The sequence below is a fragment of the Hevea brasiliensis genome, chromosome 4 (assembly GCF_030052815.1).
Source record: "Hevea brasiliensis isolate MT/VB/25A 57/8 chromosome 4, ASM3005281v1, whole genome shotgun sequence".
Taxonomy (NCBI): domain Eukaryota; kingdom Viridiplantae; phylum Streptophyta; class Magnoliopsida; order Malpighiales; family Euphorbiaceae; genus Hevea; species Hevea brasiliensis.
The window spans coordinates 115,679,385-115,706,183 of record NC_079496.1 but is presented as its reverse complement, the minus strand read 5'-3'; the positions used below and the strand labels follow the sequence as shown (position 1 = coordinate 115,706,183).

The 26,799-nt window shown below is 33.0% G+C and overlaps 2 protein-coding genes, 1 non-coding gene and 1 pseudogene across 7 annotated transcripts; 2 read left to right on the top strand and 2 right to left on the bottom strand.

Annotated features, from left to right (window-relative positions):
• The first annotated feature begins 1,585 nt into the window (after positions 1 to 1,585).
• LOC110657277 (trans-Golgi network-localized SYP41-interacting protein 1-like) lies at positions 1,586 to 14,108 on the top strand. 5 transcript variants are annotated; one of them, XM_058146154.1, is made up of 10 exons: positions 1,586 to 1,756; positions 2,228 to 2,375; positions 3,000 to 3,515; positions 3,673 to 9,498; positions 10,168 to 11,044; positions 11,143 to 11,786; positions 12,428 to 12,569; positions 12,682 to 12,763; positions 12,852 to 12,966; positions 13,563 to 14,108. In XM_058146154.1, exons 2-9 carry the CDS (start codon positions 2,325 to 2,327, stop codon positions 12,952 to 12,954), a joined length of 8,241 nt encoding a protein of 2,746 aa, XP_058002137.1. In that variant the 5' UTR covers positions 1,586 to 1,756; positions 2,228 to 2,324; the 3' UTR covers positions 12,955 to 12,966; positions 13,563 to 14,108. The 5 variants fall into 5 exon arrangements, with proteins under 5 accessions (XP_058002137.1, XP_058002136.1, XP_058002135.1 ...); XM_058146153.1 differs by having other exon boundaries at positions 3,000 to 3,524; XM_058146152.1 differs by having other exon boundaries at positions 3,000 to 3,528; positions 3,662 to 9,498.
• A 597-nt stretch (positions 14,109 to 14,705) lies between these two features.
• On the bottom strand, positions 14,706 to 16,106 carry LOC110657339 (probable sarcosine oxidase). Its single transcript, XM_021814508.2, has one exon. The coding sequence runs from the start codon at positions 16,057 to 16,059 to the stop codon at positions 14,857 to 14,859; it is 1,203 nt and encodes a 400-aa protein (XP_021670200.2). The 5' UTR covers positions 16,060 to 16,106; the 3' UTR covers positions 14,706 to 14,856.
• Positions 16,107 to 18,951: 2,845 nt separating this feature from the next.
• On the top strand, positions 18,952 to 19,025 carry TRNAN-GUU (transfer RNA asparagine (anticodon GUU)). The gene has a single exon. It is a non-coding gene; the product is annotated as a tRNA-Asn (tRNA).
• Positions 19,026 to 21,330: 2,305 nt separating this feature from the next.
• On the bottom strand, positions 21,331 to 23,437 carry LOC110657293 (trifunctional UDP-glucose 4,6-dehydratase/UDP-4-keto-6-deoxy-D-glucose 3,5-epimerase/UDP-4-keto-L-rhamnose-reductase RHM1-like; annotated as a pseudogene).
• Between the last annotated feature and the right edge of the window lie 3,362 nt (positions 23,438 to 26,799).

Sequence of the window (26,799 nt, the reverse complement as noted above, 5' to 3'; positions counted from 1 at the left end):
ATAATATATAATTTTAATTTATTTTAATAATATTCAAATTTTAATTAAGAATGAATGATTTTTTTATATAGTTGTATTATATAGTTTTTATCTTTATTTCTTACATTAGTAAAATAATATATTCAATATTAATTATTATTTAGCATATTTTATATTATAATTATTAATATATTAAGAAAAATTATGATTTTTAAAAATAAATTTAATTTGAATGATGCATGTAATACATTTATCAAAATTGAACCACGATCAGTGAAATTTCATCTGAAAACAAGTGATGAATATTTTAATAATATTTAAATTAAAATTTATGAATTTTTAAGATAAAAATTAAATTTATTTAAATGATTTATTTTATTGTCTGATAATTATTGAATAAGTTACTGTGACTTGATTTATTATTGAATATTTTATTATGAATACTTTATTTCATATTTAATTTTAAAATAAAATGTAAATATATATTGATTAGAAAGAAAAAAATGAAAAGTCAACTCAAAAGAAAATGTTCAAAGAGGATAAAAATTTGTTTGGGGTATTATTATTGATAAAATTATCCTTTTAAATATATTAATTATAATTAAATAAAATAAAATAAAATTAAATTCATTTTGATATAAAATTTAACTTATATTAAATTCACCCTTCTATTAAATGGACCCTTCTAGAAAGTCAATTGATAGGATTTTGATATGAATTGACCAATAAAATTTGACTTTTCTTTTATTAATAAAAAGAATATCAAAGCATAGCAAAGACAACAAATATTTAATTATATTTATATTTATATAAAACAAACATTGGAGAGGTTTTTTTTGCTGATTTGATGCTCTCTCTACAATTATTTTATTACAAACTAAACAACAAATATTAAAAAAAATTATAAAAAAAATCATTGCATGGGCATATAGTGTTAGCTGTCCCATTAAAAAAATTAAATAAGATTAAAGAAACAAGATTATGAAATCTCCATTGGTTATATTTTAAAAATAATAAAAAAAAAAGTTGACATTAATCTTTGGATTATGCGAATGAAATCAGTAGCAGATCTCTATATTCTTATATAAATATTAAAATTTTATTTAAAATTTAAATTTAATTTTAAATAAATTTTTAGTATTTTTAATTAATATAATTTATAAAAATTATTTTATCATAATCTGATTTAAGATAAATTTTTTGTCAAACTGATTCAGACAGATTTCGGTTGCGGACTGGAACCGTGGCGAGGCTTAGCTGTAGCTTGATCAAGGTCAGGTCCGGGGCTAGAAATTTTGGGCTGGTCACATGCAGAGAGTGTTGTTAGTCTCTGAGCCCACATACCTAGCCTGTAGTCCACCCACTGCAAAGCCCATTTTCAATGATCACTTGGATAATGGGAGCAGCCCGAGGGGCAGTGAGGTCCATGCGTATATTTTCAGTGGTTGTGGTCCATGTGGATCCGAGGATCCATCTTGGATCCTAACCGTTAGTTGACCCATTTATGCTCCGACTAGGGGCGGGGATTTGAAATCCTGACAATAAAACGCAACCGTTTTTGTGTAATTTGTATTAAACCTATCCGTAATTTCGTATTGCTCGTACCTCATTACACTTTCACCAGCAGAGGGGGGAAAACGAAGTTTGCGTTAGATCTAAGAGAAAAACCATACACACAGAGAAAACGTTCTTTATAAACTAAGCAATTCTCACCAAACGTCTCCTAATCACCATCGAGAGTTGGAGACAACGACGAATAGATCCAAGCCCAATCAAGGTACTCTTCATTTCTTCAATCCATTTCTTTATACTGTTCCCCGAATTGATCCGTTTCGTTTGATTCCTAAATGAGTATGCTATTTCGTTTTTTTTTTTTTTTTTTTTTATTCAGTTTTAAATTAGGATTGCTTGCTTTTATTTTAGATTTAAGAAAAATTCTAATTCGGAAGTTATGGTTTGTTTGGTTGCTGAAAAAAAAGTTGGAAAATGCAAGAGTTTGATTGCCGACTGTTAATATAAATTGTCACCTATTAAGTTCTATAATAACAGTTGTATAACTTGCCAAGCTGAATGGCCATGGAATGGAAAAGACATGAATAGGTGATTTATTTTTCTTTTATTTATTTTTTTTATCTTATCAAGCTTCTTAGTAGCGGGATGGAGATTATGGAATTAGGGTTTTTTTTTGTGCCTATTTCATGCTATTTATTTTGTGTTTATCGATTTTGTTCTGCTGGGATATGGCTAGGAGGGAGGATTTAATGGTGATTGAGACTTCCAGGAGGAGGTGGTGATTGTCTGATTGACCAGGAGTCATTGTGGGATCATAAAACGGAGTGGATTGGATGGACAAGAATAAGAGCCGTACCGATCTGCTGGCTGCTGGTCGTAAAAAGGTATTCCATTCATTATTTCATTTACTATGCATATTGATTTAATAGGAGTTTACTTGTTTTAGACTTATTGGACTTTTTAGGCTCTTGATAGTTCACTGACTAAACGAGAAGCACTGGGGTCAAATTTGAAGTGAAATACTTAGGTTTTTTTTGCTCTTAGATTTTTTTTTTTGCTGCATTATTAGAATGTAATACGTGACTGGCAGTACTTTGTTTTTTTTTTTTTTTTTTCCTAGTGTTACTTTTGTGAATTTGCAAAAAAACATGGCATAATTTTAATAGTAATAGTTCCTCTTTCCTATTAGTTTCTTCTTTAACAGTTGAATAGAGTGTTGGGGTTTCTACTTGTTGACAGTCTTGTGAGGTTAGATATAGGTTGAATGATTTATGGAACCAAAGAGAAAGAAAATGAATTATTCCATTATAATTTTGTACTTTAATGGGAAATCAAGCTCGGATAAGCTAACTTTATATGCTAGGTTTGCTTCAACCACAACTTATGTTCTCTCCCTTGGATTCAGAAATGTTGCTTTTTTTGTTTTTCTTCTCCTTCACTAACTCATCAATCAAACAAAGATTGAATATGATTTGTTGGGATCTAAACTTTTTTTCTCCTGTCATCAGCTTCAACAATTTCGTCAGAAGAAGGATGGTAAAGGTAATAGCAGTCATGGAAAATCCTCCAAAAAATCTGGCAAATCTGAGCAGCAAGAATCTTGTACTGATGCAGTATTAAATACAGCCAACTCAACAGCATTGCCAGAGGTTCTTGAAGGGGAAATTGTGTCTAACATCGATTCCAATTTGGGAGTTGAAGATTCTTCATTTTCTCATTCAATAGAGAATTCTGTGGTTTCTGGTGTCGATATTGCGGCTGTTGATCCATTGTCAATTCCCATGATAACTGACACATCATCGATTGATGACACCAATATGGATAAGCAGGCAGTGGGAGTTCATGAGAATGATATCGACTCATCAAACTCTAGTAATGTGGAAAGGATTGATGTGTTGGCCCCTTCTGTTATAGTTGAGACTATGGATGATACTTCTGTCACATTTGAATTGGAGAGCAGAAGTAGGGAAAAGGAGGAGTTATTGCCATCAAAAGAAGATACTCCTGATGCAAGGGGAGATCAGGTACTGGATGTAGGTTGTGCTCTTCTTCTCTCATTACTATTTTCAATCTTTTTTTTTTCCTCTTATTGGGAAAATCAGTTGGGAAGATTGGGGCAAGTAATGTGTGGATTTGATGTATAATTAAATTCTCATTTGTTGCTGGGTAGGGGCAATGCAGGAAGCTGATGGTTTGGGTTTGAAGCAATTTGGCAGAAGCAGTGTCATAGGACTTGAAGGAAATGGGAAACTGGCTTTGTCTGAGCATGGTGATAATGCTGAAACTGGAGAAAGGGTAGCTTCTGAACAGACTGGTATGGCTGATGTGGCATATTGGTTGAACCAAAATGATGGCGCATGTGGTGAATCTGCTCCTGCCAGTGCTACAGACAAGATGGATGAGCCTCTGGCATCTACTTTGTCTCTTTCGGTGGCAGATGGAACCTTGGGTGGTGTTAACGAAGTGGCAAATCAACAAGGGGAAGTCATTCATGTGGGTCCATCAAATATAGAAGATGCTGAGATGCTGTCTGGGGCTGGTTATTGTGGAAAAAATGAGGAAGGCATTCAAGCTGATGGGATTGCAGAGGCATGTAAGCAGCAATATATGCCTGAGGATTCTTTTATATTTGTGGTTAAAAGCCATGAAGAGCCTCTGTTGACTAAATTGACGAATTCATTTGATGGCTTTCCTGCATCTCCTCCGGGTCAAGCAAGCCCAATCAATCTTTCGCAGCTCATTGATGTGATAAAAGGGCTCAGTGAAGATGACTATAGATTGCTGCTTAGGTCAAGAGGATCGATTGATATTTTGATCTCACTGGAACATGGATTTCCTTGTTTAATGGAGCGACTCAGGGAAGAATTATTCCTTACAAGCTGTACGAAGGATATACTGCAATTGCAACTTACTGAACAGTCATATATGCAAATGGAGTATGATCACCTGTTTCAACAATTGGATGATGAACTGTCTGTGCTTCGTGCTTCACTCAATGAAGCTCATGAAAGGTGTGAATCCCTTGCTGAAGAGCTTGTGGAATGCAGGTCTGAACTCATTGCTGTTGTTAGTGGGAGGGAGGAGCTCCAACTTCAATTCCATGCGGCAAAGGCAGAGGTTGAGGAAGTTTCTGCCAGAGCAAACGAGTTGCAGAACAGTCTGGAAATGTCACAATCGGATGTATCAAACTTATTGAAGGAGTCAGCTGACTCTAAGGGATTGGTGGGGGCATTACATGCTGAAAATAAGAACTTAAATCAGACTATTGCTTTACTGACTGAGGAGAGAAAGAAACTTGTGGAGGAAAAGCTTGTTTGTCTGTGTGAGAATGAGAAGTTGTTGAAGGAGTTAGCTGACTGCAGGAATTCAGTGGCAGCCTTACAGGTGGAAAGTTCCAACTTAAGTGGAACTCTTGCTTCAGTGACAGAGAAGAACAAGAAGCTTGAAGAGGACAAGGAGTGTCTTGCTAACGTGAATGAGAAGCTATCCATGGATTTGTCTAATTGTAAAGGCTTGGTGGAAGCCCTACGGGTGGAAAATGCCAACTTAAGGGGAGACCTTGTTGTGGTCTTGAAGGACAGAAAGAAACTTGAAGAGGACAAGGAGTATTCTGATCGTGAAATGGAGAGACTTACATCTGAGCTTCTTGTTCTTCATGAGAGGATATCTAAGGATCATGGGGAACGCAGACAGTTAGAGGTTGAGCTAAAAGAAGTAAGAATGCATCTTGAACAGCTATCTGAGGAAAACATATTTCTTCAAAGCAGTTTAGAACTACATAGAGCTAAGTTTAGAGAAATTGATGACAAGCAAGCCCTAAGAACTTGTCAAGGTGGGGAATTTCCAAATCAAGAAGGAGGTGTGGAAGTACAGATCACAAGCTGTGAGAAAGAAGCTGTTGATGAGCGGTCTCACCAAATGCTTGGAAATCAAAATGGTGAACTGTCTGATGGCCTTTCTGGTGGGTTGCTACCTGTGCCATTTGAGCCAGAAGTCTTCGATGATTCTTTGGGTTTTGTAGTCTTGAAAGGACACCTGGAGGAAGGAGAAAGAATTTTGCAAAAACTTGAGGAGGCAATTGAAGGTATGCATTTACAGGTGGGATCCTTGAGTGGAGCTACTGGTAAAGTAGCAGCTCCAGCTGTATCAAAACTAATTCAGGCTTTTGAGTCAAAGGTGCATCACGACGAGCAAGAGGCAGAGGAAAGGGCAATGATAGATGATCCATCAGCTGTAGGTGATCCATTTTTGTCAACAAAAGAGCATATAAGAGATTTGAAGGCAGTACTTAAGCAGTTAGCCTTGGATGCTGTGAATGCGAGGTTATTATTCGAGACAGAGAGAGATGGGAGAAGTGCTGCTAATCTCACAATCAAAGAGCTTAAGTTTCAGTCTGTATCCATTAAGGAACACACTGATGATTTAGAAGCAACCAACATTGAGCTTGTGGTTCTTTATGAAGCTGTAAAGCAACATGTTTCTGATGTTAAAGAAAAGAACCAAGAGCTAGAGGTTCTTTGTGAAACTTTGAAGAAACAAGACAGTAGTCTTAAAGCTGAAAACAGTGAGCTTGGTGAAAAATTGTCCGAGTGTGAATCAAGGATTAATGAATTGCATAGTCAATTGCATGATTTACAGCGAAGTTCAGATGAGCTGGCTTCTGTACTTCGTGGTCAATTGGAAACTTTCCAGAAGGAAGCGGCTGATAGGGCACTGACAGCTGAGCTAGAATGGAATTCTACTGTTTCTCAGATTATTGAAGCAGTTGAGAGGCTTGATGACTCTACTGGATTTCTGATCACCTCCTTCATTGCAACTGGCAGTAATGTTTACATGGATATAAGTAGCCATGCTACTGCTTCTGTTAATGCAGCTATTAAAACCATTGAGGACCTGAAGAAGAAACTTGAAGTGGCTTTCTCAGACCATGAAGCAACCTTTAATTTATTCAAAGAAGTGAATGAGAAGTGGAATGATTTATTAGCAAAGAATGAATTAGCCTGTGGTACATTGCGTAGGTTGTATTGTGAGCTTAGGAAACTTGTGGCAGATTCATGTGGCTTCCTGGGAGAATCTGATATTGACATACAAGATGAGGAGTTGCCTGGTCCTGTGGATTACAATGTGTACAAAACCCTGATGGCACAATTGGAGAATTTTCTGGCTGAGAGGCTGCATCTACAGTCTGTTAACAACCAAATTAGTTTGGACTTGATGAGTAAAACAAAAGCTGCTGAGGAACTGAACAGAAGATGTATTGATCTAAGTTCCATTGAAAAGTTAATTGAACATGTTGAGGGTCTAGTTAAACCAGAAGACAGTGAGGTGGACTTGGATGGAATTCCTATTTCGCGTTTGGAGTCATTGGTGTCTTTCCTTGTTCATAAATGCAAGGAGGCTGATAAGCAAGTTAGCTCTTGTAGGGAAGAGTTTGGATCGAAGGAGGAGGAATTGACAGAATTACAGGAAAAGATGCATCAGTTAACTGCCTTGAAAGTTCAGCATGAAACAGAAATCCTTCTCCTCAAAGAAAAATTAAACCAAGTTGAGGAAGCTCTTTCCAGTATGCAATCCGAATTACAGGAGAAAGTGCGTGAACTTGAACAGTCGGAGCATAGGGTATCTTCAATTAGAGAGAAGCTTAGCATTGCCGTTAACAAGGGGAAAGGATTGGTCGTGCAGCGTGACAGTCTCAAGCAGTCCCTGTCAGAAACATCCAATGAATTGGAAAGATGTTCACAGGAGTTACAGCTGAAAGATACCAGACTGCGTGAGTTAGAAACAAAATTGAAGACTTATTCAGAGGCGGGAGAACGTGTGGAGTCTCTTGAATCTGAGCTTTCGTACATTCGCAACTCTGCTACTGCATTAAGAGAATCATTCCTTCTCAAAGACTCGGTGCTTCAAAGGATAGAAGAGATTTTAGAAGATCTAGATCTACCGGAGAATTTTCATTCAAGAGATATAATTGAAAAGGTTGATTGGTTAGCCAGATCAGCCACTGGAAACTCTTTGCCACCAGCTGACTTGGACCAGAAGTGTTCTGCAGCTGGTTCTTATTCTGATGCTGGTTTTGTTGTGATGGATGCCTGGAAGGAGGATATACAGCCAAGTTCAAATTCAGGGGATGATTTGAGAAGAAAATATGATGACCTTCAAGGTAAGTTTTTTGGGTTGGCTGAACAAAATGAAATGCTGGAACAGTCATTAATGGAGAGGAACCAGTTGGTGCAGAGGTGGGAGGAACTTTTGGACAGGATTAATATGCCTGCACACTTACAATCTATGGAACCAGAAGATAGGATTCAGTGGTTAGGAAATGCACTTTGTGAGGCTTATAATGATAGGAACTCTCTGCTGCAGAACATTGATAAACTCCAAAACTATTGTGGATCCCTAACTGCCGATTTGGAACAGTCTCAAGAGAGAATATCGTGCCTAAATGTTGAATTGGAGGAGACACAGAGGAGATTATCTACTTGTCAGATGGATATTCAAGAAGTGATCCGTGAGAGAGACAACCTCTTTGAAAGATTGGAGATTCAGAGCTTTGATCATGAGAAACTTTCAGCAAAGGCAGTCCAGCTTGGACTTGACAATGAAAAACTGCAGACCGAAGTCACTGCTTTGCAGGAGAAATTGCTTCAGAAGCTTGGGAATGAAGAGCATATTCAGCAAATGAATGGCGAGATATGCAGACTGCAGGATTTGGTTTGTGATGCATTGAAGGATCCTGGTGCAAAAGATTTGATTTCTGGTGGGAATAGTATTGAGTGCTTGGAAGGACTACTGAGGAAGCTTATAGAAAACTACGCACCTCTTTCTTTGATGAAACCTGTGCTTAAAGATGCAGTTGAGGAGCAACATGCTAAAGAAGCTGATACAAATCTTGGTGAAGAGAGAATTAGAGATATCCTGGATAATTTGGAATCTGATGTAGCTCTTCTGAAGAGAGATGCGGAGGATAGTACTGAACCAAATGTGGGTGTTCTGAAGAAAGAGCTGGAGGAGAAGTTGAGTGAACTGGTACTTGTGAAGGAGGAAAGGGATAGATATGTGGAGAAGCAACAATCTTTGATTTGTGAGATTGAAGCACTTGAAAGACAAAAGATGGAGTTGCAAGAGCTACTTAGTCAGGAGGAGCAGAAGTCTACTTCTGTAAGAGATAAGTTGAATGTTGCAGTTAGAAAAGGAAAGTCTTTGATTCAACAACGTGATAGTCTGAAACAAAGTATTAAAGAGATGAGTACCGAGTTGGAACACTTGAAATCTGAGATCAAGCACCGGGAAAATTCTCTTGCAGAATATGAATTGAAAATGAGAGACTTAACTACTTTCTCTGATAAGGTGGAAGCCCTTGAATCTGAGAGTTTGTTCTTGAGGAATCGTTTGGCTGAAAGTGAGCGCATTTTGCAGGAGAAAGAACATAACTTAACCATGGTTTTGAATACTTTAGGAGACATTGACCTTAGTGGTGAAATTTATAACAGTGACCCCATTAAGAAGTTGGAACAAGTTGTTAACTTCTGCCGTGATCTGCATGCTGCTGTGGCTTCTTCAGAGGAAGAGTCTAGAAAATCTAGAAGAGCAGCAGAACTATTGCTTGCAGAACTGAATGAAGTTCAGGACAGGAATGATAGCCTCCAAGAGGAGCTGGCCAAAGTCAGTATTGAACTTGCACAGCTTTCCAATGATAGAGAGGTAGCAGAGGTTGCAAAATATGAAGCCCTTTCACGTCTTGAAAAGTTATCCTTGGATCACATTGAGGAGAAAAAGAAACAATATTCTGGGCTTGCTTTGTTAAAATCTGCTGCAGATCAACTCAGGAAGAGCTTCTCTGATATCAATAATTTACTAGCTGGTTTTTTCTCCAAGGACTTGGAATTTCTGCAAAATCTGGAGTCTGGTATGAAGTCATGCCTTAATAGAGCAGAAGCTGACCTTGTGGTTCGCGTACCTCTTTTTAGTGCATATGATGACATCACTGCCAGCAATTTAGGAAACAAGGTATCGTTGGGTATTACTTTATTCTGAGTGAAACTCTTTTTCTTTTCTCCTCCTTTTTCAATTTTGAAGTTACTCCTTTGTGACCAAAATGTCATGCATTTGAGCTGTGGAAACAGACTCTCTGCAAAAATTGCTGGGTAGGCTGCATATGATTGATGATCTTCCTGTAGCCCTTATAAAGCAAAGAGCCTTGCCTTGTGCATTTAGGTCACCCCTTCTATATTGGAACATGTTTCTTTATTCATGGCTTACTTGTTTTGAGTATGACTTTGATCGCAAGCATTAGATACTTGTGGGCCATGGCATTTTAATCTCTCACATTTCAAGTAAAATAACTTTTTAGTCCTTCACTGACAAAACAACATTTTAGTCGTTCACCTTATAACTTTTTAAGTGTTATGAAGTAGTTTTGTTTAAATTGAAGGACTTAAATGTTATTCGAAGTTATAACTTGGGGACTAAGATATATAATATTTTGATGGAGGAACTAAAGTACAGGGAAACTAAAAAATTGAGGATCTTTTAATTCATTTTTTGAAAAAGAAAAAATTGAAGTGCAAATTTTGTCAAATGTAAGGGGTTTTTTTAAGTTACTCTTTTTTTTTAACATTTTTGTTTTGTTGAGTATACTGGTCATTTTATCTCTCTAATCTGAGCTTTGCTTCTCAGGGGAACTTCATGTTTGTGGATTTTTCATCAGAAACCAACATGCTGGAGCATTTGGATGATGATTTTATTTCTGAAGTTTGTATTTCTTTGCAAGAATTCATTAAAGAAATTGCCGCTGTTAATAAAATGTTACATGAACACACTGCTGCATTTCACAAACAAGCTAGCAGTCTATCCAAATTAATGGGTTCCACTTGTAGAGACATGAGTTCCCAAAAAGAGTCATTTGAGGCCATGAAGCAAGACGTTAAGCTTATAGAATCAAATGGAAAAGAAAAGGACATGCAGATTGTTACATTGCGCCGGAATATTGCCTTGCTTCATGAAGCCTGCACCAGATCACTCACGGAAATTGAAAATAGAAAAGCTGAAGTTGTCGCAAATAGTTTGGCTGCTCGAAATCTGGGGATAAATTTGAAACCAGCAACTTATGGTGATGGTGGACTTCCCTTTGGTGGAGAGAGTTATTTTTCATCCGAGGAACATGTCAAGACTACGGCAGAAAAATTGTTATTGGCCGTGAAAGATCTTGCTAGCTTAAAAGGTGAGATTATAGAGGGTAACGAGAAGGAAATGAAAATTACCATATCAAATTTGCAGAAGGAGCTTCAGGAGAAGGATATTCAAAGAGAGAGAATTTGCAAGGATCTTGTCAGTCAAATCAAGCAAGCAGAAGCTGCTGCAACTAGCTACTCCCGAGATCTTCAATCTTCAAAATCTCAGGTGCATGATTTAGAGAAAAAGGTAGACATGATTGAAGTTGAGCGGAATAGCTTGGAGCAGAGAGTAAAGGAACTTCAAGATCAGCAAACCATCTCAACAGAGTTACAGGAGAAAGTTAGATCTCTGACTGATACGCTTAATGCCAAAGACCAAGGTGAGATCGTTTGACTTTGAAAATAGCTATTTTAGTTGTTATAATTTAACATTTAGGTTAGCTTTTCCAGAATAATGAATTCCATTTGTTGGTTACAGAAATTGAAGCCCTAATGCAAGCTCTTGATGAGGAGGAAATTCAGATGGACGATTTAACAAAAAAAGTAGGGGAATTGGAAAAGATTGTCCAGCAAAAGAAGTTAGATATCGAAAACCTTGAAGCCTCTCGTGGGAAGGTTGTGAAAAAGCTTTCCACTACTGTCAGCAAGTTTGATGAGCTTCATCTTTTTTCTGAAAGTCTCCTTGCTGAGGTTGAAAAGCTTCAATCACAGTTGCAAGATCGTGATGCTGAGATCTCTTTCTTAAGGCAAGAGTTAACTAGATGCACAAATGATGCTCTTGTTGCATCTCAGATAAGCAACAAGAGAAATTCAGATGAGCTTTATGAGTTATTGACATGGATAGCCACAGTGTTTTCTCTAGATGTCAATCTTGATGATAGCAGTCAGGTTCACGAGCAGAGAGAAATAATTCAGAAAAAGATTACTTCTGTTTTGTCTGAATTGGAGAGCAGGGATGCATTATTGCAAATAAAGAGAAGTAAAGTAGATGATTTAACACGCAGAGTAGAAATTCTTGAGAAATCTTTGCGTGAGAAGGAATCTCAATTAAATGTGCTTGAAGTTGGTGATATGGGGCAGCCAACCAGTACAAGCTCTGAAATTTTGGAAGTTGAACCTGTGGTAAGGTTTTTCATCTGTCAATGCATGCAATAAACATATATGCAGTTCTGTTATGCCTTTTCAAAATAGCAAAAACATGAAGATTTTGTGTTTGATGCCGAATATTATTGAGGTATTTCAAATAGTAAGTTATGAATAACAGGATCACTAGATGTTTGAATTGCAATTTTATTGCCTGATTCTGTGTCATTTTGACTTAAATGCGGTGGAATTTTGTTCTATAATTCAAATGACTTGTCTATGCATGTGCCTGCGCTAGTGCATTGAGAATCAGTCTCTCTCTCACACAAACTAAAGGAAGAAGACTACTTGAACTTTCCATTCTGTTAGGAACAATCTTAGTTTTATTTGTGTATCACCCTGTAACCAGAAATGCATATTGGTGATCACAAATGTGCATGTGAGTTGGTACTTCTGACTGGAGACTGTGTGGTCCTGGTATGTCCTGCAATATTTGCTGGTTATCTGTTTGTATTATGCGAATGCTTTGCTATGATGTTAGACATTATAGACTGTTTAAGCTTATTAACTAATTTTAATAATTGTCATTCCAAAAGAGAATTTTATTAGTTGCAGTGTCCAATTTGATGAATAGTATTATTGTTGTAAAAATTTCTTAATTTTGGTGTACTTTCATGCAGATAAATAAATGGACAGTGCCTGGGCCCTCCACTGCTTCTCAAGTTCGCAGTTTGCGTAAAGTCAATAATGATCAAGTTGCTATTGCTATAGACATGGATCCTGGTGGCACTAGTAGACTAGAAGATGAAGATGATGAAAAAGGTTAGTTCTATACGAGGAATTTTTGTTGTCCTTTTTCCCTGCTCCAGCAAGTTGGCTTATAATTTAACACGACATTTTTGTGATTCTTCCTCTCCCCCCTCCTCCACTACAGTTCATGGTTTCAAGTCACTCACTTCATCAAGAATTGTCCCAAAATTTACTCGACCTGTAACTGACATGATTGATGGTCTATGGTATGCATTTTCTATTTTTGTTCTTTGGTCTGTATTAATCCAAAGCTTACCTAGATTATTGAATTAATCTTACATGTGTGTATACCAGGGTTTCTTGTGATCGGGCACTAATGCGACAGCCTGCCTTGAGACTTAGTATTATGATCTATTGGGCTGTACTGCATGCATTACTTGCAGCTTTTGTGGTTTGACAAGCCAAACTGGTTAGTGATTCTTTCTTCTCATTTAGTTTTGTTATGTTGTTGCCATTGTTCAATTGAAGAATATGATTTGCTTGGTCTGCAAGCTTGTTTCTTCCTTATCAGTACATTGAACCCATTTCAAAAAAAAAAAAAAAAAAAATCATGTTTGCGGTCGATAATTCTGGTTGAAAGTTGTTTGGTATGATATTGGCATTGTAGATATACTCTTGACTGACTTGCATTGTTCCTATCTTCTAATCATTTTGCTTTTCCATTTATCTAATTTTATGTGTTGATTTGCATCTGGAACATGATGCGTAGCGAATTGTGCTGTATGTTACACCAGTTTAGCAGTTAGGTTATGTCTTCTAACTTGCTGCATAGTTTCATTTGGCCAAGCAATGAATTATTTATTTATTCTATTTTTCTCATCATTACTTTTTTGGTGGTGGGGGTTAATCAATAGTTGTCAACTAGTTACTGTTATTTGCTTATTCTTAGTGAAGCAATTCTATGTTGATGCTGTATGTGTAATGTGGGCCGATATGATGGCCAAAACATCCTGGTTTAGCACAGGATTGTTGACCTGTAAGATTTATGGTTTCCCTGATCTGCAGGTTCCCATGTATTTTGAAGGCCAGGTGAGCACAAACTCCTGTCCAGTATCATGCGTCTGATGTGTTTTGAGCCTGTGTATATAATGATTTTGTTTTCCTTTCAAATATGACCAGATTGATTTATTGTTTAGGCTCAACCAGGCAAACTGCGATTGCAATTTTAGTTTTACAAATCTCGGATTGCTTGGTTGTATCCAATAAGAGGGGGGCAAAAAAAAAAAAAAAAAACCTTGTTTACCATTACAGAGGGCATGGCATTAGAATTTGTTTACTTGAACCAACCAAAGGTTGTATCTTACTACTTTCATCATCACATTATTTCTTTATAAGCTTAGAGGGTTTTTCTCTTGAAATTGAACTTCGCCGGCACTTTGAATGGTATTTGTACGCGGTAAGTTTTTGGTTAGCAGATTGTATTCATGTCCAAAGTCCAACAACAACAAATTTTGGGTATGGATTGGTGTTATAGTTTTGCTCAATCGAAACTTAGATAAGTTGTAATTCTGAATAACCAATAGCAGAAATTAGTAGTTGAGATCATTTGAATTTATGTCTCCTAATCTCTCACCGGTTGATTCATGGGAATTTCATGTGTATTAAATTATAAAATCTACATATATTAATAGTCAAGATGCGCAATTGTCAGCTGCAATTGAAGATAACACTCTTTCCGCTGTTGCCGGCATACCTGTATATTGAACTGGCAATTTTGGTTTCAGGGCAAGGAAGACCTTAATCGGACTAAAGGTTCTTTCGGTTTCGATCTCGATTATAATTTTGGTTTTGAGTTAAATTTAGTTTGATTTGATTAAATTTAATAATTTAATCGTTTAAAAAGCATTTGATTTTAAGTTGAAATTGAAACGGCAGATTCAAGTTTAATTTTAATCTGGTTCCAATCAATTTAGATTCGGTTTTTATTCTGAGTTGCATCTTTCAAACTGTGGTCACCGATAGACTATAGTTGCCTAATGTGCAACGCATCATGTACGGTTGAAAGGTTGGAGATTCACCCAATGCACTAGTATAGTGCAGTAACCTTACAAATTTTGAACTCCTTTGAAATAAAAGAATTAAATTCTTTTTAATTTTTAAAAAAATATTTTTAAAAAAATAAAAAAAATAATATAATTACACAAGAAATAATAAAAATAAATTATTTATTTTATTACAAATGATTTATTTCATAGCTAAAATCCGGATGGGATAGAGGACATGGACCATAGGTACCAATGGCAATAGAAGTCCTATTTTGCTACATTACTTGTGATTGGAAGAAAAGCCAATTCGATGTTCAGAAGTCCTTGACATTCCCTTTAGGATTCTCTTGAAATCTTCGTATCCTGAAGTGCTTGAGATTCACTCCTTTAGCCTCCCCACAAAGAGCCATGTCCGCTAAAATCCTTCCCACCAATGGAGCCATCTTGAACCCATGACCTGAAAAGCCAGCGCCGATAACCACATCGTTCCCAAACTCCCCACCCAGAAAATCTATCACATAGTCTTCATCTGGGGTCATGGAGTACAAGCACGATTGACTAGCAACTGGCCTTTCATGATCAACAAGCCCTGAAAATATCTTCTCAATCCATTCTTTCAAATAACTCAACGACTTGGCAGGTCCCCATGGTCTTTTGTCAGGATCACAAGGGTAGCCATCGTGCGAGGCAACCTTAATTAAACCGGGGAACTCCAAGGACGGCGTGCCGTATACATGTTGTTTGCCGCAGCTAGAAAAACTTGGAAAATCACTTCCTATAGCAAACTCAGATTCATGGCCTTCCTTGATTCTCCAATAACACAATGTAGTCTCCAATGCTTGTATCGGCAATTCAAGGCCGCTGACGCTTTTAACAAGCTTTCTCGCCCAAGCCCCTGCTGTAATGATGCATTTTTTAGCCCAAAACTTTTCACCATTAGCAGCAGAAACCCATATCCCTCCTTTCTCCCCATCCTTAGTTATGCTATTCACTTCTACGTTGTCCCTTAAAATTGCACCCTTTCGACTTGCCAGAACTTGGAACATTGACACTGCCTTTGTGGGTTTTATTACCCCACCAAGCTCAGTAAATACCCCAATCCAGTTCTCCGGCAAGTTAATCCTGCGGGAAAATTTCTCTGCCGTTTGTTGGCGGTCCAGAATCTGATAGGGAACAGAGTTTTTCTGGAAGCTGGAGAGAATGGAGAGGAGTTCCTTGTCATCTGATGGCCCCATATTGAATTGCTGTGTTTTGAAATAAACCTTGAAGCCGATTTCTGATTGGGCTTCCTCCCAAAGGGTGTAGGATTCCATCGCCATAGCACAGTAGTAGTCTTGTGGGTAGGCTGCTCGTATAGTGCGCGACTCTCCATGTGATGATCCACGGTGGTGCAGGAAGTCGAATTGCTCCAACAGAAGAGTTTTTTCACCCCTTTTTGCTAGTTCATAGGCAGTGCAGCTGCCCATGATGCCTGCACCGATAACCACCACATCATATCCATCGCCAGAGTACTCCATCTCTCTCTCCCCACCCTCTCTCTCTCTCTCTCTCTCTCTCTCTCTCTCTCTCGAAGAAGAAGAAGAAGAAGATGATATTCAGAGGATGGACCTGAGCTGGAGTGAGGGCGTGAGTGGGAGAGATATAGGCCTCGTAAAGAGCCGCCTGTTAGGCTCAATATTTCACGTCTGCCACTTGCCTTGTTAATGTTGTCGTTTGCGAAACAAATTCTGAAATTTTCTTTTAATATTATTTTTTAAATGGAAAAAGAATAATATCATTAATAAGGTTATCATGTCTCACATCATATGTATATATATACTTATTACTAGTGCTCATTCGTCATTGAATTTATAAAGTTTAAATTATTTTTTTAAATAAAAATATTATTTTAAATATTATTAAAAAATTATTTTAATATTTTAATTATTAAAATTTATTAAATTTAATTTTAAATTATTTTTTAATATTTTCTAATTAAAATATTTAAAATAATAATATTTTCAATAATAATTCTAACACGATGTTAAAATAGGCTTTAACTTTAACGTATTTGTTGTTAGTTTGCATTACTAAATCATTGAATTTTATAATAGTCTTTTATATGTGAAATCGCTAAATTCACATCCTCTTTGAAAACAATTATATTAAAAAAATAATAAAAATAAAAATATCAGTAATTTAATTTCACTATTATCTAAAATTTTTTTAGAGAATCAATATTATAAAAATTTATTATATATAATAATAATAAATATATATTTTAATATTTTACATTATCTCTAACAAGTATAGTTTTCACGGCGTGTGTATTGTATCTTTCTTAAAAAAAAAGTTAAAAACCTTAGGGGACACCGGCTGTGCGAAGGTGAAAAAATTGAGGTAGACTCGTTTGTCAATGAGTTGGTCCTTCAAGATTTCATATCAATTATGAAAGTGTGTGTGAATGTGAATTATATAAGAATAAAAATTTTATTAAAATTTTTATAGTTTTAACGTGGATCCATTTTCATTACTAATCTCGTGTGTACATGTATTTTATCTTTAATAAAAAAATATATAATAAAAAATATAAATTATTTTTAAAGGGGGCTAACAATTAAAATAAAATTAATTTTTTTCTTCATAAAAGCTCTCTCTCTATATATATAATAATTTTCTTCATAAAAGGCTACCCCTTGTCCCCCCTCTACCCCTCTACTTTAAAAATAATTTATATTTTAAAAAATTTAGTAATTCATTCGTAAGAATCACAATTTAAGTATAATATAATTTTCTTCTAAGAGAAAAAATTATAAATATAAACAATTAAAAATTTTTGTTCAGATATGATCTGGGTATGAGAGAAAAATTTTTTGAATAATAATTTATCATTTTTCATTTTAAACAGTAAAATAAACATTATGCAATACTTTCCTTTAAGAATTTGCTATTTTTGTGGCTCGTAAAAGAGATCAAATCACTAAATTTCAATGAAAAAACATGTCACTCTATTGATGAAAAATCATTACGTGTATTAAAAAATTTAAAGTCTCCAATCAAAGAAATCAATATTTCACATTGTATTTGGAATTGACTAAAAGCACAGCAAAACTCTAATACCGGAGAGAGAACTTTAGATTCATTAATAATGGATATAAATTTAAAGAGATAAATCTATATTTGTTAAAAATAGACCAATATGAGAGTAGCCAATGGAAGAAACTCACCGGTAATCGCCTAAATAGGATATTAAAAGTAGGAAATGAAGAAAGAGATAAAAATTTGATGAAAGAAGACAAAAAAATGAGAAGAGTTTCTAGAAAGCAATTGACCAAATTATTCTTTAAATTTGTTAAACTTATAAAATTAATTATTTTTATAATAAGAAAAAGAAGAAAATTAAAACTTATTTAATGCATTCTACTAGTATGGGAAATTACAGTTTTAATGATGAATATATCTATCTAAATAATACGAAAAAAGATGATTCAAATATTAAAATTGTAACTTTTCATATTAATAAATCTATTAAATGAATTTTAATGAATATAAAAAATATATTAAATAAATATTAATGAGTAATTTTTTTTTTTAAGGAAGATACGCAGTAATTTCAAAGCACACGGAATTTGACTTATTGATCAACTGGTGATGTTTTAATGGGAATAAATAAATAATTTAATTTAATTTAATTATGAGTGAAAAAGGCGTGCACGGCTTTGCAAAAATATTTTAATTACCTTCTTTTTTTATTGTATTTTTTTAATAATTTTTAATTTATATTCTTTTAAAATAAATTTATGTTTGTCCTTTAAAAAATTTGTTGTATAACGCATTGTAAGGATTTATTATTTTATAAAATTATTAAATATTTTAATTTATTATTTAAATAGGAACACAAGTGGCAGGAATTATAATAAAAAGAAAAATACAAAAGGCATGGACCTTCGTGCTGTCCACTTTTGTAGTTTAGTGAGAGAGAGGTTGGTGGTGGGGAAGTCAAGTCTGATCAACAACTTTAAGAATTAAACTTGGTCTTCCTTTTCTGAATTTTAAATTGAAATGGGCAATTCAATCTACTTCAGTCGATAAAGTAATTAACTTATATTTTTAATTAATTAATATTAAAAAAATAAACTTATGTACTCTTTCTATAATGGAGGGACTAATTAGAATTTAAATAAAAATATTTAGATAAATTGAATTAAAAACTTAAAAATGAACAAAAATAAACTTTTATCCTATTAAATTGAAATTAAAATAAAAATCATTTTTAAATTGAAATGAAAAGGGTGTGTTTAGAAAGTTTAAAGAAGAAAGAATATAATTGAGTTGAAATTTTTTTTATTTTCATATTTAAAAAATAAATAAATATTAAATATTAAAAACATCTTTTCTTAAATTATATATTTTTTATATCCAACTTGCATGCTGGAATAGCTCAGTTGGCTAGAGCGTGTGGCTGTTAACCACAAGGTCGGAGGTTCAAGCCCTCCTTCTAGCGAGTGTGCCTAACATAGGCTATGTTTTTTTTTAAGGTCTCATTTTATGATTTTTATATATAATTAATTTGCTCATCACATTGATGGATATCGACTAAATATGCAAATTGGTTGATTGAAATGATAACATTTATAACGATTCTATGGTTCTTAACATTTGTGGATCATTTGAAAATTGATAGTCACAAGATTAGAGATTTTCATTTATCTCTTTTATGGTTATTTTAAAAAAGATTTTATTTATAATTTTTATATGGAAAATTTTTATTTAAATTCAGTTTATTATATATTTAAAATATCAAAATATATAATCCATTTATTTAATAAGTGAATCTCATCATATATTATATGTGTTGATCCATGATGGATCAAGTTTAGGTAAAAAAAATCATTTATATATACATTAAACTTGGTAATTTCGTCGGTAAGAGACAATTTGATTACTTTTCTTTTATTTTTAAAGTATTAATAATGAAAAGGATTTTAAATTCGAGTATCTCTCTGTCTATTATTTATGATGTTAAAAATCATATTTATCTTTTGCTGTACAACTTTTAATTATTCTCCCATTCTATTAAATTTTCTTGTATAACTTCAACTACTAATGGACTAATCCTATTCTATTAAACTTTCTCGTGTAACTTCAACTACTAATGGACTAATCCTATCAAGCATCGTCCATCCATCTCATGGATCACTCCCCTACTCACCAGTGTAAAATGGAATGTTGATGGTTCACCATTGGGAAAGCCTGGTAAGTGTGTTGTGGGAGGCATTTTGCGTGACTCTAAAGGTAGTTTCCTTTGTGTGTTTTCGTGTCCAGTTGGAATTTTGGATTCAAATGTAGCTGAATTATGTGCTATTTGGAAAGCATGGGAATTTTGTACCTTGGGTCTTGGCTCCTGACTCTGCCCCATGGAAATTTTCCTTAGTTATTAATGAGATTATTGAATTTATAAAGCTCTTACCCCATGTTCTAGTCTCTCATACCCTTCGTGAAGCAAATCCAATTATAGATTCACTAGCCAAACAAGGGTTAAGTGGCTAAGTGGATTTTGTTCCATCCCTCTAAGCTTGAACCATGTTGTTTGATCTATTTTTCTTTAATGGATTTGTTGTTTTTTGTTTATCAGATTATTATTTTTTTTATGTGTTTTGGCTTTAGATGTCTTGTACCCTTTTCAGTGTTTTCCTCATTCAGATTTTTTCACTTTGCATACGCTAAGGGAGAGCATTTGGTTGGTTCGGTTCTGAACCGAACCGAATACCAAAAATCGAAAAATTGAATCGCTTAAAAATATAAACCGAACTGAACCGATCACCTAAGAATAATAGAATTGAACTAAATTGAAAAATAACGGTTCGATTCAATTCCATTACATTAAACCGAAAATATTAAAATTTTTATTTTTTGAGCCGGGCTTATGTATCTTGGGCTGAAAAATTATTTGGGCCATTTTACTATTTGGTTTAATCGGTTTTTTCTGTTTTAACTGATAAAAAATTGAACCGAATCAAAAACCAAACATATTAAAAGTTTCAAATCAAATCGAACTGATAAAACTAAAAAACTGAACCGATTGACCCAAAATGGTTCGGTTCGGTTCGATTTTTCAGTTCACACCGAAAACTGCACATGCCTATCATACGCTTCATAGGTTGTGTGTACATGATAAATCTGTTAGCCTGAGTTTAGTTAGAAGCGCACATGCTAAGTTTTTCTTGGCATCTAACTCAACTCAACTCAACTAAACCTTTATCCCAAAAATTTGGGATCGGCTATATAGATTCGCTTTTTCCACTCTGAACGATTTTGGGTTAAATCCTCATAAATGTGTAATACTTCTAAGTCATGTTGTACTACTCTCCTTCAAGTCAATTTAGGTCTACCCCTTTTTTTATTTCTATCCTCTAACCTAATGTGCTCTACTTGTCTAACTGGAGCCTCCGTATGTCTATTTCTTGGCATTTAAATTAATAAAATTTTTTGCTTATAAAAAAAAAACTTCTACTATTAATGAACTTTTTTTTTTCATAATACACTAATTAATTACCTCAAATTTATATCAAATTAATCCATTAACACAATGCACAGATTTTAAAATGGAGTTATTTAGATATTTCTTAAATGATTAATTAAGATATGAAAATAACCTTTATAGTTATAAAAGAAACTAGAACCACAAAGAACAAAAGAAATTAAGAAAAGAAAATATATAAGCCCTTGTGCAAAATATCTCACCCTCTTCTTGTGAAAGTGTAGATGCAGAGTTTTCTCTCCATAAAAAGAAACTACAAAAGCTGCAAATTATGTCCTCTTGTTGGCCTGGAAAACATACTTAATGATGGAATCTTTAATTGACAACATATTTGGAAACTCCTTCTTCAACTTTGAAGCATCCAACTCATTATTACTCCTTGGTGCTATTATCACCTTGGCCTGCTCTTCCAAATTGAAGTTCACCCATTTGAATTCAGGGTCTATCTATTGTTTCTACAGTTCTAATATCTCATTAAGGCTTATCACCCTTGGATTGGTGAAGTTCCATATTCCTCTGCAATTTCTTTTTGCCATCTCGATTGAGATTGGCAAGAGCTCATCCAACACTGTCATACTATTGGGTATGTTCACAACCTTATTGTAACGACTGATCTTTGTGATGAAATTTCTGGGATTGCTGAGATCAGATGAAATTGGCATTCGAACCCTCAAAGTGCATACATTCTCATATTCTTTTAATAGATCTTCCACCTGCATCACCATTGATAATCACTGTACATACATATGAAAGACTATATAAGGTAAGAAGTTTAGGTTAGTAGTTGTTACCATGGCCTTAGTCTTGGAGTAGAAGGAACCTATAAAATTAGGCTTGTCCTTCTCCTTGAACCCAATGCTTGAGCCTTGTGGATGCTCCTTATCATACTCGAATATGCAACCAGTTGCAAAGTTTATCATCAATAGATTATTCTCTTTGCAAACATCTGCTAAAGTTAGGGTTCCTACCACATTAGTCCTAATTGTTTCCACCTTGTGTGATTCACACCAATCAACATTAGGTCTTCCAGTAACACCAGCAGCATTAAACACATGAGTAGGCCTTACTCTCATTATATCCTCCATGATTGACCTCCTGTCTTGTAATCTTCCTGTGCCATATTCAAAATTAATGCCCCTTTTAGTACAAAGCTTCCCCAGTAACCCCCCTATCCAACCAGTCCTTCCATATATCAAGAACTTCAGTCCTGAACTCCAACTTTTCTCACCCTCACTCATACATCCATTCTCCGATAACCATGCATCTTCATTAAAATGAACTATCAACGAAATACGAGGATGTGGATGAAGAGCAGCAGATACATCACCCCACCAATTACCACTCCTTTGTCATCTTTAGCCCTTCTTCCCAAGGAGTCCTTTCTTGCCACCCAAGCTTCTTGAGCTTCTGATCATCCAAGCAATATCTCTGATTATTGAAAGGTCTATCTTGAATGAATTTTATAGCCTTTTTAGCATCTAATCCAAAAAGCTTACAAATGTCCCCTGCAACATCTAGGACTCGTCTCTCCTTCTTGGTACCAATATTATACACATGTCCAATCACCCCTTTATGAAGTATCACATCCAATGCCTCTGCAACATCCTGACAATGTAGATAGCTTCTCACATTTGACCCATTACCATGGATGGGCAATTGCTAGCCTTTCATAGCAAGGAGAATGAATTTTGGGATAAGCTTTTCTGGGCATTGGTTAGGGCCATTCACATTATTGCCTCTTTTAGTAATTGTAGGAAGGCCATAAGATCAATGATAAGCCATGATAAGCATTTCTGCCCCAGCTTTTGTTGCAGAGTAAGGGTTCGTAGGCAGCAGTTGAGAAGCCTCAGGATTGCCGATGTCAGTCTCCATATCAGTTTCACCATAAACTTCATCAGTACTAACATGAATGAACCTCCTGATTCGCTTGGTGACTTTGCAGGCTTCAACAAGTACATGAGTACCATAAATGTTGTTGGTGGTGAATTCAAAGGAGTTTTCAAAGGAATTATCGACATGGGTTTGGGCAGCAAAGTGCATAATAGTATCTATATCTTCAGCTATCAATAGGTGATTCACAGGATTTGCACTTGCAATATCACCCTTCACAATTTTGAAGTTTGGAGAGGATCTACATGGAGTGAGGTTCTTGAGATTAGAGCAGCAATCTAGCTTGTCCAGTGCGACAATCTTGTATCCAGGATAGTTCTTGATCAACCTATTAGTCACATGAGATGCTATAAAACCAGCTGCTCCAGTTATGAGGATCTTTTTTGGTTCATATGGAGTAGGATCAGAAGACATGCTTTCTTTGTTTATTGTGGACACTGCATACAAATTAATATTAGAAATCTTGGATTTAGGAAACCCATCCTCTGCATATATATATTTCTCAAGTAATGTAAATTATAATAAATGAATTGAATAACGCTTGATACATGAACAATTAAATCATTATACCTAGTCTTACAATTCTCAACTCTCTTTTACATCAAAAGAACACAGGCACGTAAAAATCAAACTGGAAATTTTAATTTTTCTACAGTATAATCAAGTAGAAAATTTTCACTTATATCGGATTTGCCATAAATGAGACGCATATAAAATAAGTGAAATTCACATGTTTTTATATTAAGTTCATGTTAAATCAAATTTAAATAAAAAAAATCTATGATCAAACATCCTCTTACTCATCTGATGCTAATGCATAACAAAGTGAAAGGAAAAACATAGAAAACTATCATACTAATACGTAGAAGAGAGAGCAAACTTACAAGTGGTGCAGAAAGAGATATGAAGGGAGTGTTCATGGAAGCTAAATAAAAAGAAAATTGATCTAAAATGAATTATGTAGTTTAGGATTAGTCATTACTCATTAGAGAAAAAAAAGAAGAAATTAACAAGGGGATAGATAGTAGGCTGTTACTTGTTACAGATTGAGTAGGTCTCTGACTCTCCATTAGCCTCATAAACATGTACAACGTGTTCTATTTCCCTTTTTGTTTGCAATTAGTAGTTGGATCTCTAATTTTTGCTTCTAAGTTTTTTCCTAAACACATGATTTTTTTTTTTGTTTGGCTCAGAGTCTTAGATAAAAATGAAACTCAAAATCTTATATCTTCAAAGACAATTCAAATACCTTTAAGTTAAAGCTTATCTAATATATATGTGTGTGTGAAACCTAAATACTCAAAATGGTTAACACTTGGGCTCATAATTGATTGACATATGCCATAATTAAAAATAATAATTTTATTTTAAAAAATAAGATATTGAAAATCTATAAATTTTAAAATATTGATATGTCATGTGATAAAAGATATTGAATAATTGATATATAAATAAGGATATAGAGATAATGATTATTTAAAATTTACTTTGAGTTATTTTATTCTTTTAAATTTTAAAATTCATATTAAAGAAAGATATTGAATATTGATTTTATTTTATTTTTATCCGATAATATGTATAAATGAAACAATTAAAAAAATACAAATAATCTATTATTTATTAAATTTTAAATTTTAAAATTTAATAAAATTTATTAAATCCTTTTCTTACCTTTGTTGGATATTGAATATCTATTGCTTATAAAAATTTCTCTCATTTAAGTGATTTTGGTAATTTAATTGTTCTTTATATAATTATATTTTTAATTTTTTTTTTCAAAATCTTGATATTTAAGTTTGATAAATTGTTTATCAAATCTCATCTATTTGTGTGCATAAGTATATATTATGATTCAAAAAATAGATGTTACTATAAAAAATTTAGAATTTGAAATCATTTAATGTCTATAAAGTATAAAAATCATAGCTAGCATTTGTTCACAATTTAAAAATAATATATTAATTAACTTATTTATTTATCCACATTTAAAATAAAATTATAATTAAGTAAAAATACAATTATAAAAATATAAAATACAAAAATACATATAAATTTATATAATTAAAGTAATAAATAATTCGTGTAATGCATGAATAAAATGACTAATTTTGTTATTGGTATTAGACAATACTTAATAATTTTATCTTAAAAAATATAATAAATTTAATATAAATATATTTTTAATATATATATATATATAATTAATAATTTATTTTATAGATAGTACATACAGGATATAGTTAATATGAATAAAAATTATATTTATTACATATTTCAAAAATTTTTGAATTATGACATTTTTTTAATATATATATAAGGACATATAAAATATGTGTTAATATAATATTAAATAAATATTATATAAAAAGTAAATATCTGTTGATAATTGATATTAATATAAAAAAATATAAATATATAATTAATAATTAATAATATTAAAAAGATGAACCATCTAAGTGTGTCTATATATATATATTAAAAATATGAATTTAAAATATAAAATATATAATAAAATTTATATGTAATTAAAATAAATAAAATAAATATATTTATATTTTAAATTTATGAGAATATTAAATTTAATTAGAAAAAAGAAAAAGTTAGGAAAACGCAAAAAATGGGTAAAAATTAAAATAACTTATTTGTGCTTTGCCGTCTTGCCTCGGTTTGGACAATTGAAGGTTGGGTCTAGTATTAAAGTAACCTTTTCTTTGTTTTTTTTTTGTGAGAAAAGTATTAAAGTAACTTGACTTAATTATTGAAGGCCAAAGTCATATGTAGTCAATGCAATGAGTAATCTATCCACACACTGAATTAAGTGGCTTGCCCGCCACATTTGACTATTACTTTTCCTTGGCGGAAATCAGAATGAGATACTTTTGCTGCAAATCCCTATATTTCAATCAAATTATTTTTAATGATTTAATTTTTTTTGCTAATTTGCTAAGTCCCTTTTCTTTTAATCATCTTATTATCATTTTTGGTCACAGGTTAATTTCATCTGCTGACCATTAATTTAAGTAATTATATTAGTAATATTTTTCTACTTTGATCTATGTCACAAAAATTTATAAATTTTCAATTTGAATATCATTAAAATTTTATGACATGTAATTATTAATTTACAGGTTAATTTATAGCTAAATTTTATTTATTATCCCTCAACTTAAATTAATGTATTACAAATATCTTTTAATTTTAATTTGTATTATAAAAATTTTTATATTTTAATTTAACATGTAAATAATTTTCAATATGGAATGTGCTAAATAATAATTTAAGAGTGAATATAATGTTATTTTGCTAATATAAGAGTGAAGGACAAAAACTATATATAATATCTACCTATATAAAAAAAAAAAAGAAAATCATTCATACCCAATTCATCCCTTTTGCTCTTTAAAAAAAAAAATAAAATTACAGTTTGAATATCATTAAAATAAAGTAAAATAATAAATATTATTAAATTTCTCTCGCATTAAAATAAAATTAAAGGAATTAAGATAAATGAGATATCTTCCTTTAGATATCAACCTAAAATCGAATTAAAAAGTAATACAAGAAAAAATAATATTATTTATTTTTCTTTAAAAAAGTATTTACATAAATTTTAATAAAATAAATTAAATAATTAATTAATTATAAATATTCATAAAAATATTATACTTTTTCTAACTATGAGTTTTATTTCAAATATGTTGAAAATAAATTAAAATTTTAAATTTTAAACTAAAAGAAAAATTATATAATTATATATTATTATTTATTATGAATATTTTTTATTAAAAAAATTTTAAAAAATATTAAAAAAATATTAAATTGAAGTTTAAAAATGTTTATCATACAA